Here is a 13,382-nt window from a genome sequence, read left to right on the forward strand (position 1 = left end):
ATCTGGTGGCGAAGAGCATCATCCTGAAGAAAGCAAACAAGTGTGCCCCGGCAACCGCCCTAGTTACACTCACTTCCTACTCCATTTACAGTGTTTTTATCCCTTCAGACACTGTTCACAGGACTGACGGAAATCTGTATGGACTCTGACATTTATCAAATAATTGCATAATATAGCATGCCACTTGACTAAGAAAACAATTATAATATATGCGATCTGGCTTTTAATACCAGATTACTGAAAATTATTAGTCAATTTTCATTTTAAAAAATCAGGACAGAAATCATCTAAATAAAATTTTAGATGAAACAGTGTTAGCTGAAAACATTTAGAAAAATTACATCTTGTGCACAGTAATTCAATTTCTAAAACAGGAGATTTGATAAATACCAAAAAGACAGTACAGTGGGACACATTTAATTCAGTCCTCTATTTATGAGGATTGAATATTCTACACGAGCTTCCTTGCCTCAAAAGTGTAAGCAGGTTTTGCTTTTGTCAATTGCACTGTCATTGTTATTATTATTTTTAATGCCCTATACATGTCTCAAGAAGAGTGTGAGGGAGTGTAAAAAAAAAAAAAAAAAGACCAGCAGCTAAGTCTCAGTGAGTTGATAGGAATGGTGAAAAGTGTTTCTTACCTGATTCTAACGTAGTGATTATAACTGGTGTACTTGACTTCCCTTCTGCATATGCCCCGCTAACATTGCCAATAAATGCAGTGATCACCACAGAATACCTGGTGAATACTTTTAAGTCATTAATTTGTATCGTTTTGTTTTCTTCATTTGACTTCACAAAGGATGTATTAAAGTCATCATTATCTACCTGTGGGAAAAAGTTGTTAGAGTCAAGGATGATAATAATCCAAAGCACACTAATTTGTCCAATATTTATTCATTTGCCTTGAAATCAGGTTGCTCTGGGAAATCCTGAGCACTGTAACAGCTAATTCATTTGTAATTATTTTTTTCATTTGTAATCATTTTAATAGTTGAAAGTCAGAGAATATAATCAACTCAACATGATAAACCAACCTATCAACCAAATAAGCAGAAGTCACTTAGTCACTTTTGGAATCAATAAAACTATTTTCCACTTCAATAGTTTATAGAAGAAAACACATTTGTTTTGGTGCCCTATCACCCAGCATTCAAATTCCAAACTGGTCAATTAATTCCAGTTGGCAAGTCACTTATTCTGTCTAACTTTATACTCATGTGAGTAATGCTACCTTCTTGAGAATTCATACAGAATAGATCTGAAGTATGGGGATTTTAATTTTTAAAAATTACTCTGAAAAAAATATACTTTACAACATAATTCAGAAGGCATAGATATTTAAATTATATTTATGTACTTTCTAACTGAATCATAATTATAATTATGAGAAAGAGTTTCCTTTTGAAACACAAATTAATACATTCTGCCATTTAAATTTCTTCTTTTCTACTTTTTATTTACTATTTTTATATTGAGGTTACAATCACAGTGGTTCTTCCTTGCTTTTCTTCCCTCGAAACACGTACACATACCCCTCCCCACTCTCCTAATTCATTCTGCTTTGGCCTCTTTCTTCACTAATTGCTATTGCATGCATATTCATTTTAAAAATTTGGTCATAAGTAAGGATCAAAAAGACCTCTAACCTACCACTTTTAGGCATAAAAATGGTTATGGACACAACTAAATATGAATATCATAATTAAAACACAAGCACAAGTGAATATCTGTAGGTACATTAAATTTGGCTACGTGTATTGTTCAAATGTAGTTTGTCTTTAATGGAAGTTTTTGCCCATCACTCTAGACATTAAATATGCCTAGAGTTTTTAATATGAAATAGAAGGCATTTGGATAGATGGCTTAGCATGTAAGCACTTGTTAAATAGGCAGAGGGACCTTAGTTTGTATCCTTAGGGTCTATATAAAAGTCAGGTGTGGCAGGACATGACTGTTATCCTAGCACTGGGGTAGGACAGCAAAAGAAGACAGATCTCTACAGTCCATTTGCCAACTGGCTCAGCCACACTGTAAATTACAAGTTAAGTGAGAGATCCTGCCTCAAAACATAATGTGGAAAGTGACTGAAGAACACATCAATGTTGACCCATGACCTCCACAAGTGTGTAAACATGTACACACACACACACACTCACACACACACACACACACATATTTGGAAGGGCTTTTCCAGATACAATCATGAGAAAAAGTCATAATTCTTCAAGGCATATTAATCACAGGTAACTGTACTAAGCATGTTGGTTTTACGTATGTTTAGCACTATGAAGATAATTTTTAACTTTCCAACCATTTGAAAAACTGAGGAATGAATTTGGAGTTACTGGATTGTTTCTTTAAATTTTGGGTTGTGACAGCTTTTCACTTAAAAAAAAAAAAAAAAGATGCTGCTGAAGGAAACACACTAAAAGGCTAATAAATAACCAGAATTGCAGTCAAAAAGTTCATTCATTACACAAAGTAGTGGAGAGAGATGATCCTGTTCTCTAAAATGGTAGAAAAATCTTTCGGCATACGAATTCTATTCATCAAGCACAATACCATAATACAAAAAAAAAACCATGAATATTTAACTAGTTGTCAACATTTAAATTCACATAATATATGAATTTTGAAGTTTTCCTTATGTTTAAGCTCTTATCCACTCTTGATAATAATTATCTAGTGATAACAGTCAGTTGTTGAAAGAATATCTTGTGTCTGTATGGAAACTTCACCTGTCAATAATAAATATGGTGGCCTATAGCTGAAGCAGGAAGTAGGAGGTGGGACAACTGGCAGGCGAAAGGATTTGGGGAGAGGGCTAGGTGCAGGAAGATTTGGCAGCAAGATGAGGATGGATGTGTGGGTAGAATGGATGCCTAGTGCCTAAGCAGAGATAACAGTGGCAAAATGTAGATTAGTAAAATGGGTGATTATAAGTTATAAGCTAGTCAGAGAAGAGCCTAGCTATATAGCCTAATATTTGTAAAAAAAATAATAATAATAATAAATTGAGTCTCATAAGACTTTATTTCGGGAGCTTGGGGCCAGAGGAAAAATTGTCAATAGTCAATCTCCCTAAAGGAGTATAAAAAAATCCAGTAATGGCACATGGGTGCTCTACTGTATTTTTAAGAATATATTTTAAAATCCTAAAAAAAAAAAAAAAAAAAAAAAAAAAAAAAAAAAAGTAACTGTGGCTCCTCAAACAGTATCTACAAAAGTCTACTACCTCTTCTTCGTAGACCCGCTCCACCTTGGTTGTTAGTGACTACATCTACTTACCCATGAATGAATCCTCAAGTCATGTGAGTCCTCTACCTAGGCTTGCTTCCTCATTGTTTTATTACCCATTACTGTGATGAAAGGACTCTAGTCTCTAACTATAACATTATATAACATGCTTAGAAACTAGACTCCAGATTTTTCTTCCCCTACTCTGTCCCCTATTTACATTTTCCCCTGACCCATTGCTGCTCTTTCTCTTTTACTATATGGCTGCTCAATCACCAATTCTCTCCACAGAATGGTTTACTCTGAAAAGCCTCTTCCCCACAAAACTTCTAATTACTTCATTGCCTTCCACACAGCGTCATGCCTGACCATGTAATTGTTTATATTGCCATCTGGTCTACTAGAAGGTGAGCTATAAGACGTTTCACCTGTTTTTGTCCAGGTGTATAGAAGTCATTCAAATATGATGTAAGTCAGAGATTAAATGTAATTTTAAAAACTCACAAAGTACATTAAAGAATTCCTAGTGGAATTAACTGAGTTGGTACCTGTGCCTATATATCTTCCTATCCCACTTTCCTTCCTCCCACTCACTCACTTTTTTTAAGATTTATTTATTTATTATGCATACAGATCTTGTTATAGATGGTTGTGAGCCAACATGTGGTTGCTGGGAATTGAACTCATGACCTTTGGAAGAGCAGTCAGTGCTCTTAACCTCTGAGCCATCTCTTCAGCCCCTCCACTCACTCACTTTTAAGGTCAGCTGAAGGCTGTAACAATGAGATTACATAACCATCCTATAACTTTTCATTTTTCTTTTCTCTAGTCATAACCAAATTCCAAAAGATAATTTCTTTCTTTTGTGAAGAACCATTCACAATTATCTTTCTATAATTTGCATTAAATGCACATTCCCGGGGTGTTCATGTTATTTATTTTTATCTGCTAATGTACTAAGCCTTTCACAAATAAACTCTAAAAAAGAAGCAAAAACTGCAGAATATGTGAGAGAAGCCGTTAAAAACCTCATTTGATTTTTAATGATATTGGGGCTTTTGAGACAGAAGTATCTTCTTTAAAGAATTAATATGTTTATCTGTTCCATAGTTAGCCTCATTTGCCCCTAGAATATAAGCTATTTTTGTAATAAATACCAATGGTTTCTTTCCTGTGAGCTCTACACATGTATGCAGTTCTGCTAACGTAGCTGTATGTGGAAGGCTCACTCCCAGGATTCTCAAACTCTTGTCTACATTGTCCTGCTCAGATCTATTCCTCCTTGCTGATCTCCAAAGTACCATACCTTAGAACCACCCTTGAGTCATCGTCTCGCTCGCCGTCAAGCATTAGATGAGATTTTGATAATCTCACAGACTTACCTTATTTTTTGTCTAGATCCTTTGCTATATTTCCTCTGCTTTTATCTTTTTTTTTTTGTCTAAGTATTCATGCCCTTGACCTTGACTGCATCCCAAACATAGAATACAAACTATCTAAGCAAGCAACAAGCCTGTCAGTGTGATCTTTAAAAAAAAAAATTGTACCATGTCGCTGTTACAGTTATTCAAGTGGCACTATGAACATAAAACACAAGGTCAAAACATGAGTCTAGCTTCATGTATCAGAACCTCTAGTTTTTAATACCATGATATGGGATGGTTGTATTATTTTTTTAAAAAAAAAAGGTTACTATTCTTTGATATCTCTGTTCTCACTTCCCCCTTCTATTCTCTGAAATTTTTTCAAAATTTAGCTCTTTAGAATTTATCTAGAATATTGCTTCCTGAATGCCTCCTACTTCTCAGTCTACACTAAAAGACCCTGTCACTATGTTTTAAATCAAATTCATCAACTTTCCAATATACATATTCTTTTCCCTGAAAATAAATACAACAGCATTGAATTAAACCTATTGTTGTGAAGTTAGCAACTACCTAAGCTAAATAATCTCTCAAGTATAAGAATCATGGTAAAATTCAATGGAAAAAGGATAGCATCTTCAACAAATGGTGCTGGTCTAACTGGAGGTCTATGTGTAAAAAAAATGCAACTGAACGCATATTTGCCACCTTGCACAAAACTCAAATCCAAGTGGATTAAAGACCTCAACATAAAACCAGAGACACTAAGTCACTTAGAAGAAAAAGTGGGAAGGAGCCTGGAACATATTGGCACAAGGGACAACTTCCTGAACAGAACACCAACAGCCCAGGCCTTAATGTCAACAATTAATAAATGAGACCTCATGAGGCTGAGAAGCTTCTGTAAGGCAGGAGACACTATCAACAGAACAAAGCGTCAGCCTACAGACTGGGAAAAGATCTTCACCAACCCTACATCTGACAAAGGTCTAATATCCAAAATGTATAAAGAACTCAAGAAATTAAACACCACCAAACCAAATAACCCAATTGAAAAATGGGGCTCAGAACTAAACAGAGAATTCTCAACAGAGGAATATCAATTGGCTGAGACACACTTAAGTAAATGTTCAATATCCTTAGTCATCAGGGAAATGCAAATCAAAATAACTCTGAGATTCCATCTTACACCCATCAGAATGGCTAAGATCAAAAATTCAAGCGACCACCACATGCTGGCGAGGATGTGGGGAGAAAGGAACACTCCTTCATTGCTAGTGGAAATGCAAACTAGTACAGCCACTTTGGAAATCTATCTGGTGCTATCTCAGAAAAATGGGAATAGGGCTTCCTCAAGATCCAGCTATTCCACTCCTTGGAATATACCCAGAAGATGCTCCAGCACACAACAAGAAAATTTGCTCAACCATGTTCATAGCAGCCTTATTCATAATAGCCAGAACATGGAAACAGCCTAAGTGTCCCTCAGTAGAAGAGTGGATAAAGAAACTGTGGTACATATACACTATGGAATACTACTCAGCTGTTAAAAACAAGGAATTCCCGAAATTTGTGGATAAATGGATTGAGCTAGAAATGATCATAATGAGTGAGTTAACCCAGAAGCAGAAAGAATCAAATGGTATATACTCACTTATATCTGCATACTAGCCCAAGGGGCATGTCCCACGAAAGCCTTCACTTACCAGGAAACTGGGACAGAGGGGAAGGCATCCTATTGGGACTCTAAATGAGAGACGCATGGGAGAATAGCAAAATAAAAGGATATAGATGGTCCTAGAAATCTACAAGTAGAACAATATGATAGGCAGATTTGGGCCCAGGAGTCCCGCTCAAACTAAGGCACCAGCCAAGGATAATACAGGAAGTAAACTTTAAACACTTACCCAGATCTAGCCAATGGTCAGAACATTCTCAACAATTGAGTGGAGAGTGTGATATGACTTTCTCACGTACTCTGGTGCCTCACATTTGACCATGTCCCCTAGAGGGGGAGACCTGGTGGCACTCAGAGGGACAGCAGGTTACCAAGAAGAGACTTGATACCCTATGAGCATATACAGGGGGAGGTAATCCTCCTCAGGAACAGTCATAGGGGAGGAGAATAAGGGGAAAATGGGAGGGAGGGAGGAATGGGAGAATACAAGGGATGGGATAACCATTGAGATGTAACAAGAATAAATTAATAAAAAAAAAGTAGAAAAAAAAAAGAATCATGGTAAAATTAGAGACTCAGAGTAAATAATCCACATTGTGAACTGTGATTTATACTGCCTTTCAGAGTAGGTAAGACATGCCTTACCGATTTGACATCAATCAGGTAGAATGTTGGTCCAGTTATGACAGCAGGTTCACTCCAGCTGATATTGATACCAAAGGGGGATGTTGCCACCACATGCACATTTTCAGGGGGCCCATCGGGAGCTGCAACAATAGGAAATTGATTACTCTGCCACATTAGTTAGTACTTAATGCAGCATAAAAGGAGGGACCATGAAAAATGGATGGTCACAATGAATTAATTTTACATTAATTTACAGATCACAAACAGGCTAAAGGGCAATCATAAGACTAGATTTTTAAAGACTAGTTACTACACATGAGTGACTTCTGTATGAAAATGATTAATGAAAATCATAACACATGATATTTAAATTGGGCATAACATTTAAAAGCATGTCATTACCATAATTATATTCATTTGAATAAATAAATATTTAATTTAGAAGTAAACATCTTGGCGCATCTGTTTAAAAACTGAGAAACAGGTGATTATGGAAAGAGGCAAAAATCATATTATCGATGGTAAGTCGTATAAAACATTGGCATTGTTTAAAATATCACCCTGTGAATGCAAACTGCTTTGGTTTTATGTTTTCATTGAGGGGTAGAGCAAGATAAAGTTATGCACTCATTCTGGTCTGTATTAGGCACATACACCATGGTTATATCCATAATCTACCATGATTTAGGAAATTTGCTGAAATCAGTCCTGTGTGCTTTCAGTTTGTGAAACAACCAGAGCTAGAAAGGTGAGGAGAATACTGAGAAGGCTCCGACGTGGGGTAAACATAGCAATGCTGCTGGGCCCAGGGACTCCGGCCAATTGTTCTGATGTGAACTTTTAAATCCAAGATAGGAATGATCACTGACCATGTGCTAACATGTGCATTCTGAGAAAGCATGAAATGGGGCTGAGACATCACTTTCCTTAAGTAGTTTCTAATCTATGGAGAGGAACAAGCTGTACAGTCTTTTTAGAATAATGAAGCTTTTGACCTCATTTTGCTGCCATACTTATATTTAATAGTATTTTTTTTAAGTTTAAGCAAATTTAAGCAAAATATGTAGAAGTAGCTGCTACAGTGCTTGGTGCTGCTGTGTCGATTAGTGATATATTGTGATGTGCAAGGACTAACTAGAAATACAAATAATCTAGCACGAGGGAGAAAAGTCCATGTGTTAGTGTTAACGGAGCTGAGAGTTGAAGGAAAGGTAGGATGAATACTAGGCCTTGGATGATGAGGTGGGTTTCAAACTCAGAAGAGCAGGGCTCATGGGACTTCTATGCTCAGGAGTCATAGCAAAGCAGCAAAACCACAAATAAATCTGTAGAAACAGAATTGTATTTCTGTATAACTACCTCGCTTAACTTTCTTCTGTTTATTTATTCCACACATCCTTTTCCATTCTTAAAATGTGTTAGTTGGAGCCTCTATTGCTGTGGTGAAATACATGGTGAGAGTAAGATGGGAGAGAAAATGGTTTATTTGGCTTACGCTCCCATACTGATGTTCATCTCAGAACAAAGTCAGGACAGGAACTCAAATATGGCATAAACCTGGAAGCGGGAGCTGATGCAGAGGCTGTGGAGGGGTCCTGCCTATTGGTTTGTACCTCATGGCTTGCTCAGTCTGTTCTCAGAGAAAGAACCCAGAACCACCAGCCCAGGGATGGCACCACCCACAATGAGCTGGGACCGCCCCCATCATTAATTAGGGAAATGCCCTGCAGCTGAAACTTATGGAGGCATTTCCTTTAAATTGTGGCTCCTCCCTCTCAGATGACTTTTACCTGTGTCAAGCTGACATAAAACTAGCCAACACACTTAAATATGATTTAATACTCTTTTCCATTCCACAACACCAAGATGCTGTTGCTTAGGATCTCTCTGCAAAGGCTACAGATATATTATTCTGGAAATGAGCCCTTGAAGTTCACTGGGCTGCCAGAGAGACAACAGTACAGAAAAGTTCCAGAATCTCTAAATTCCGGAAACAGAGAAGCCACAGGGAGTCCTGTGTTCGTAGAATTAAATAGCAGGAATAATCCCCAAAGAGTAAATTTGGAACCTAGTTATAGAATGCTTGATCTCTACACTAAGAATTTTGAGTTTTTAATTTAATTTAATTTTATTTTATTATTTTATTTTATTTTTTACATAAGAGGATGGCACAACTGAGAAAACGAGTATTTGTTCAGCATTTAGGAAGAAAATTCAGGTATCTGAGGTAGGACTAAATGCTTTAATATGAACTAAGTCAAGTCACTATTAACAGACAAAATTGGCTGAGGCCATGATGTTGAAACTTCACAACCTCTGGAAAAAAATGGCTTAAAAGTTTAGGAAATTCCTTACACACGGGCATGCCATTAATAAGGCTGGCACACGCAGTATAAACGAATAAAATGCTCTAAAGAGACTCCAGTTTACTTCAACCCCAGATAGGTGTTTATGCATCTCTCTGTTTTTCATGTGCTCCTGTAAAAGTTCGGTTTTGGAACATCACACAGTGACGGTACGAAGGGGCAAGGCCTTTAAACAGTGATGATGTCATGAGAGCTCCTCACATAGAGAGAAGTTTTAAGGATCATAACGAAGAAGCTTCACAGAGCATACAGTTAATTCGCCCTTCAGCCTTCCATTCTGTGAGCATCCAGCATTTTTTCTTCCTGAGGAATGCAAGCCTCACCACATGACCGAATATCCTGTTGCTTCTATCTTTCACTTGCCATCCTACAGAACTATCCAGTAAATAATTCCATATTCTTTATTAGTTGCCTAGCCTCAAGCATAGCAGATTGGGCAAAGTGTGGGATTTGGGTGGCAGTTTCAGTCCATGAAACATTTTGATAATCTTTAATAATAATAGCATTGGAATGTAAAATAAATGAACATGAAAGAGGAAATGAGGCCTTTAAGGTTCAGGGTCTTCAAGGCTACTGCTAGAGTCCTTTTAGAATCTCCTGATCAAATAAATAAATAAGTCCAAACGTCATAGATTAATATCAGGAAGTAGAAGAGGCCACTGTAGATATTACTTCATATTCAGATGTGTGTTAAGTCCTTACATGCTAGAGAGCAGAAGGGTAAGCTTGCTGAGTACTTTAGGAGGTCTCTCCTACAGGGACCTTAATCTCACGCATGAATGAAGGAACCTGCATGTCCTTATTAACCTTTAAATCAATTAGATTAGATCAAAAGAGAAAAAAAATCTCTGGAACTTAGCTGATTCATCTCTATGAAATGTCCATGCTCAGAACCACTGGGATGCATTTTAAGACAGATGCCCGTGGGGACTGTGTCTTTGCTTTGGAAATCTATCTTGATCTTTCTCAGAAAACTGGGAATAGGGCTTCCTCAAGACCCAGCTATTCCACTCCTTGAAATATACCCAGAAAAAGCTCCACCACACAACAAGGACAAATGCTCAATCATATTCATAGCAGCCTTATTTATAGTAGCCAGAACTTGGAAACAGCCTAAATGTCCCTCAGTTGAAGAATGGATAAAGAAACTGTAGCACATTTACACTATGGAATACTACTCAGCTATTAAAAACAAGGAAACCCCAAAATTTGTGGACAAATGGATGGAACTAGAAAGGATCATAGTGAGTGAGGTAACCCAGAAGCAGGAAGACTCACATGGTATATACTTACTTACAATGGGCACTAGCCCAAAAGGCATGCCAGACAAAAGTCTTCACTTACCAGAAGATTTGGGATAGATGTGAGGACATCCTACTGAGACTCTAGGTAAGAGAAATATAGGAGATGGGAAAATAGAAGGACCCAGAGGGTCCCAGAAGAACATCTTGATGGGTATATCAGGGCCCAGGGGTGTCTGCTCAAACTATGGCACTAACCAAGGACAATACAAGTAGTAAACATTGAACCCCTACTCTGATCTACCCAATGGACAGGACATTCTCCACAGTTATATGGAAAGTGGGGACTGACTCTGACATGAACTCTGGTGCTCCATATTTGACCACCTCCCCTTGGTGAGGAAGCCTGATGGCACTCAAAGAAAGAATAAGCAGGCTACCAAGATGAGACTTGATAGCCTATGACCATATAGTGGGGGAGGAGGTCCCCCTAGGTCTTAGACCTAGGGGAGGGGAATAGGGTGAAAGCTAGGGAGAGGGAGAAATGGGAGGATACAAGTGATGGGATAACAATTGAGTTATAATCTGAGTAAATTAATTAAATTATGCTCCAGCACACAACAAGAAAATTTGCTCAACCATGTTCATAGCAGCCTTATTCATAATAGCCAGAACATGGAAACAGCCTAAGTGTCCCTCAGTGGAAGAGTGGATAAAGAAACTGTGGTACATATACACTATGGAATACTACTCAGCTATTAAAAACAAGGAATTCCCGAAATTTGTGGATAAATGGATTGAGCTAGAAATGATCATAATGAGTGAGTTAACCCAGAAGCAGAAAGAATCAAATGGTATATACTCACTTATATCTGCATACTAGCCCAAGGGGCATGTCCCACGAAAGCCTTCACTTACCAGGAAACTGGGACAGAGGGGATGGCATCCTATTGGGACTCTAAATGAGAGATGCATGGGAGAATAGCAAAATAAAAGGATACAGATGGTCCTAGAAATCTACAAGTAGAACAATATGATAGGCAGGCAGATTTGGGCCCAGGGGTCCCGCTCAAACTAAGGCACCAGCCAAGGACAATAGAGGAGGTAAACTTTAAACCCCTTCCCAGATCTAGCCAATGGTTAGAATATTCTCCACAGTTGAGTGGAGAATGTGATACGACTTTCTCACGTACTCTGGTGCCTCACATTTGACCATGTCCCCTGGAGGGGGAGACCTGGTGGCACTCAGAGGAAGGACAGCAAGTAGCCAAGAAGAGACTTGATACCCTATGAGAATATACAGGGGGACGTAATCCCCCTCAGGAACAGTCATAGGGGAGGGGAATAATGAGAAAATGGGGGGGGGGAGGAATGGGAGGATACAAAGGATGGGATAAACATTGAGATGTAACAAGAATAAATTAATAAAAAAAAAAAAAAGAAAAAAAATTTTAAAAGACAGATGCCTATCAGACAAGTTCTTCTCCTTGTTATTGCCCTGACATCATGAGGAATTATTGAGTTTTTTTCCTTGACTTAAAGATGTTGGTTTGAGTTTTGCTTCTATAGATTGGCTTTGGAAACATTTTAAAGAGAATTCATCTACATCTTCTTGGTCCTCAGTATGCATCTTTTAATCTCAGCTCAGGGCAGACCAAGAACCTTTTCCCAGGATGACTTGCACTCACCAGTACATCTGTATACCTACCTGGTCAGAAAGAAGCAAAAATGCATTGCTTTGACTTTTTATTTCTTACTATAAAATGTCAACCCTGCAAACATTTCTTTAATGAAAGAAATCAAAGCAGTCACCATGGAGTGCCAGCTACCCCAAGCAGAGCAGAAAAAGACGTGGCATTCAGAAATCACTCATGACACATCCACTCACCCATGTACCTAAATATTTAATGTTCCATACATGGATCAAACATTTTTTAAAGCAGTCTATCCAGGCCGCTGCTGATCTGTGCTAAAATGTCATTTCTTGAACTCTCCACAATTCTTCTCTCATAGTTTCTTTCTTTTAAAGAAATAATCACTCTAAAGTACATTAGCATTTTCAGTAAATTTAATGATAAAATTGCCTACTTTACACAAAAGTAACTTGTGCCAAGTACTTCTGTGAAAATTTTAATCAACTAGAACTATGAAAAATTAGAACTCCTAAATTAAAGCTACTAAATGCAAATAAATCCATACAACAAATATATGAACATATAAACTGTATATAACAATATTTATTCTACCTGAAGAAATAAAAATAATTATTTAGTTTATAGGAAATTTAAAATAAATATTTGGAATATCAAAACATCATTTTATATAATTAAGCATTTAATTATTTTATCATTTTTCAAATTATATAAGCACTCAAATATCTTCTCAGGGATTTTAGGTACATTTCTTGAAAAAATTATCAAAATTCCAAAAATGTCGAAGAAAATATATCAGCATTTTTTTTCCCTCTGGCTACAGTGTGTGGTGATCTATTACTGTAGTCACATAAAAAGAAAACACAAAATACCCTTCAGGAATGCTGAGCACTACCATAAAGGCAGCTAAGAGCGTTAAAGCTATGAAGAGCTCAAACTACATCGCTTTGAAAGCTCCGTAAGTTATAAGCATCTTTGGGAGACATTGTTTGTCTCCCCATAAACTGTCACACTCTGATTTAGGATTGTTTGTGAAATGAATCTAGTCACTAATGGGCCAAGATATCACTATACCCTTTCTCTTATAAATCACAGCAATTTACTCAGTAGGCATGATCTATCCTTATTCTCTCATTCCCCATAATCCAATCACTTCCTCTCATAAGCACTTTCCCCCTGGTTTTCACAATAATGCATTTTCTGTAACTAACAAC

General features: G+C 37.3%; 1 protein-coding gene across 1 annotated transcript in view; it reads right to left on the reverse strand.

The window, feature by feature from the left end:
• Nucleotides 1-13,382, reverse strand: part of Ptprq (protein tyrosine phosphatase receptor type Q) — a 185,832-nt gene that overhangs the window by 58,432 nt on the left and 114,018 nt on the right. The window contains exons 27-28 of the mRNA XM_051139929.1: nt 6,928-7,049; nt 642-828 (exon numbers count right to left, since the gene is read on the reverse strand). Of these exons, the coding sequence (XP_050995886.1) occupies nt 642-828; nt 6,928-7,049 (309 nt within the window). The remainder of the gene's footprint in view (nt 1-641; nt 829-6,927; nt 7,050-13,382) is intronic.

The sequence above is a fragment of the Acomys russatus genome, chromosome 31 (assembly GCF_903995435.1).
Source record: "Acomys russatus chromosome 31, mAcoRus1.1, whole genome shotgun sequence".
Classification (NCBI taxonomy): domain Eukaryota; kingdom Metazoa; phylum Chordata; class Mammalia; order Rodentia; family Muridae; genus Acomys; species Acomys russatus.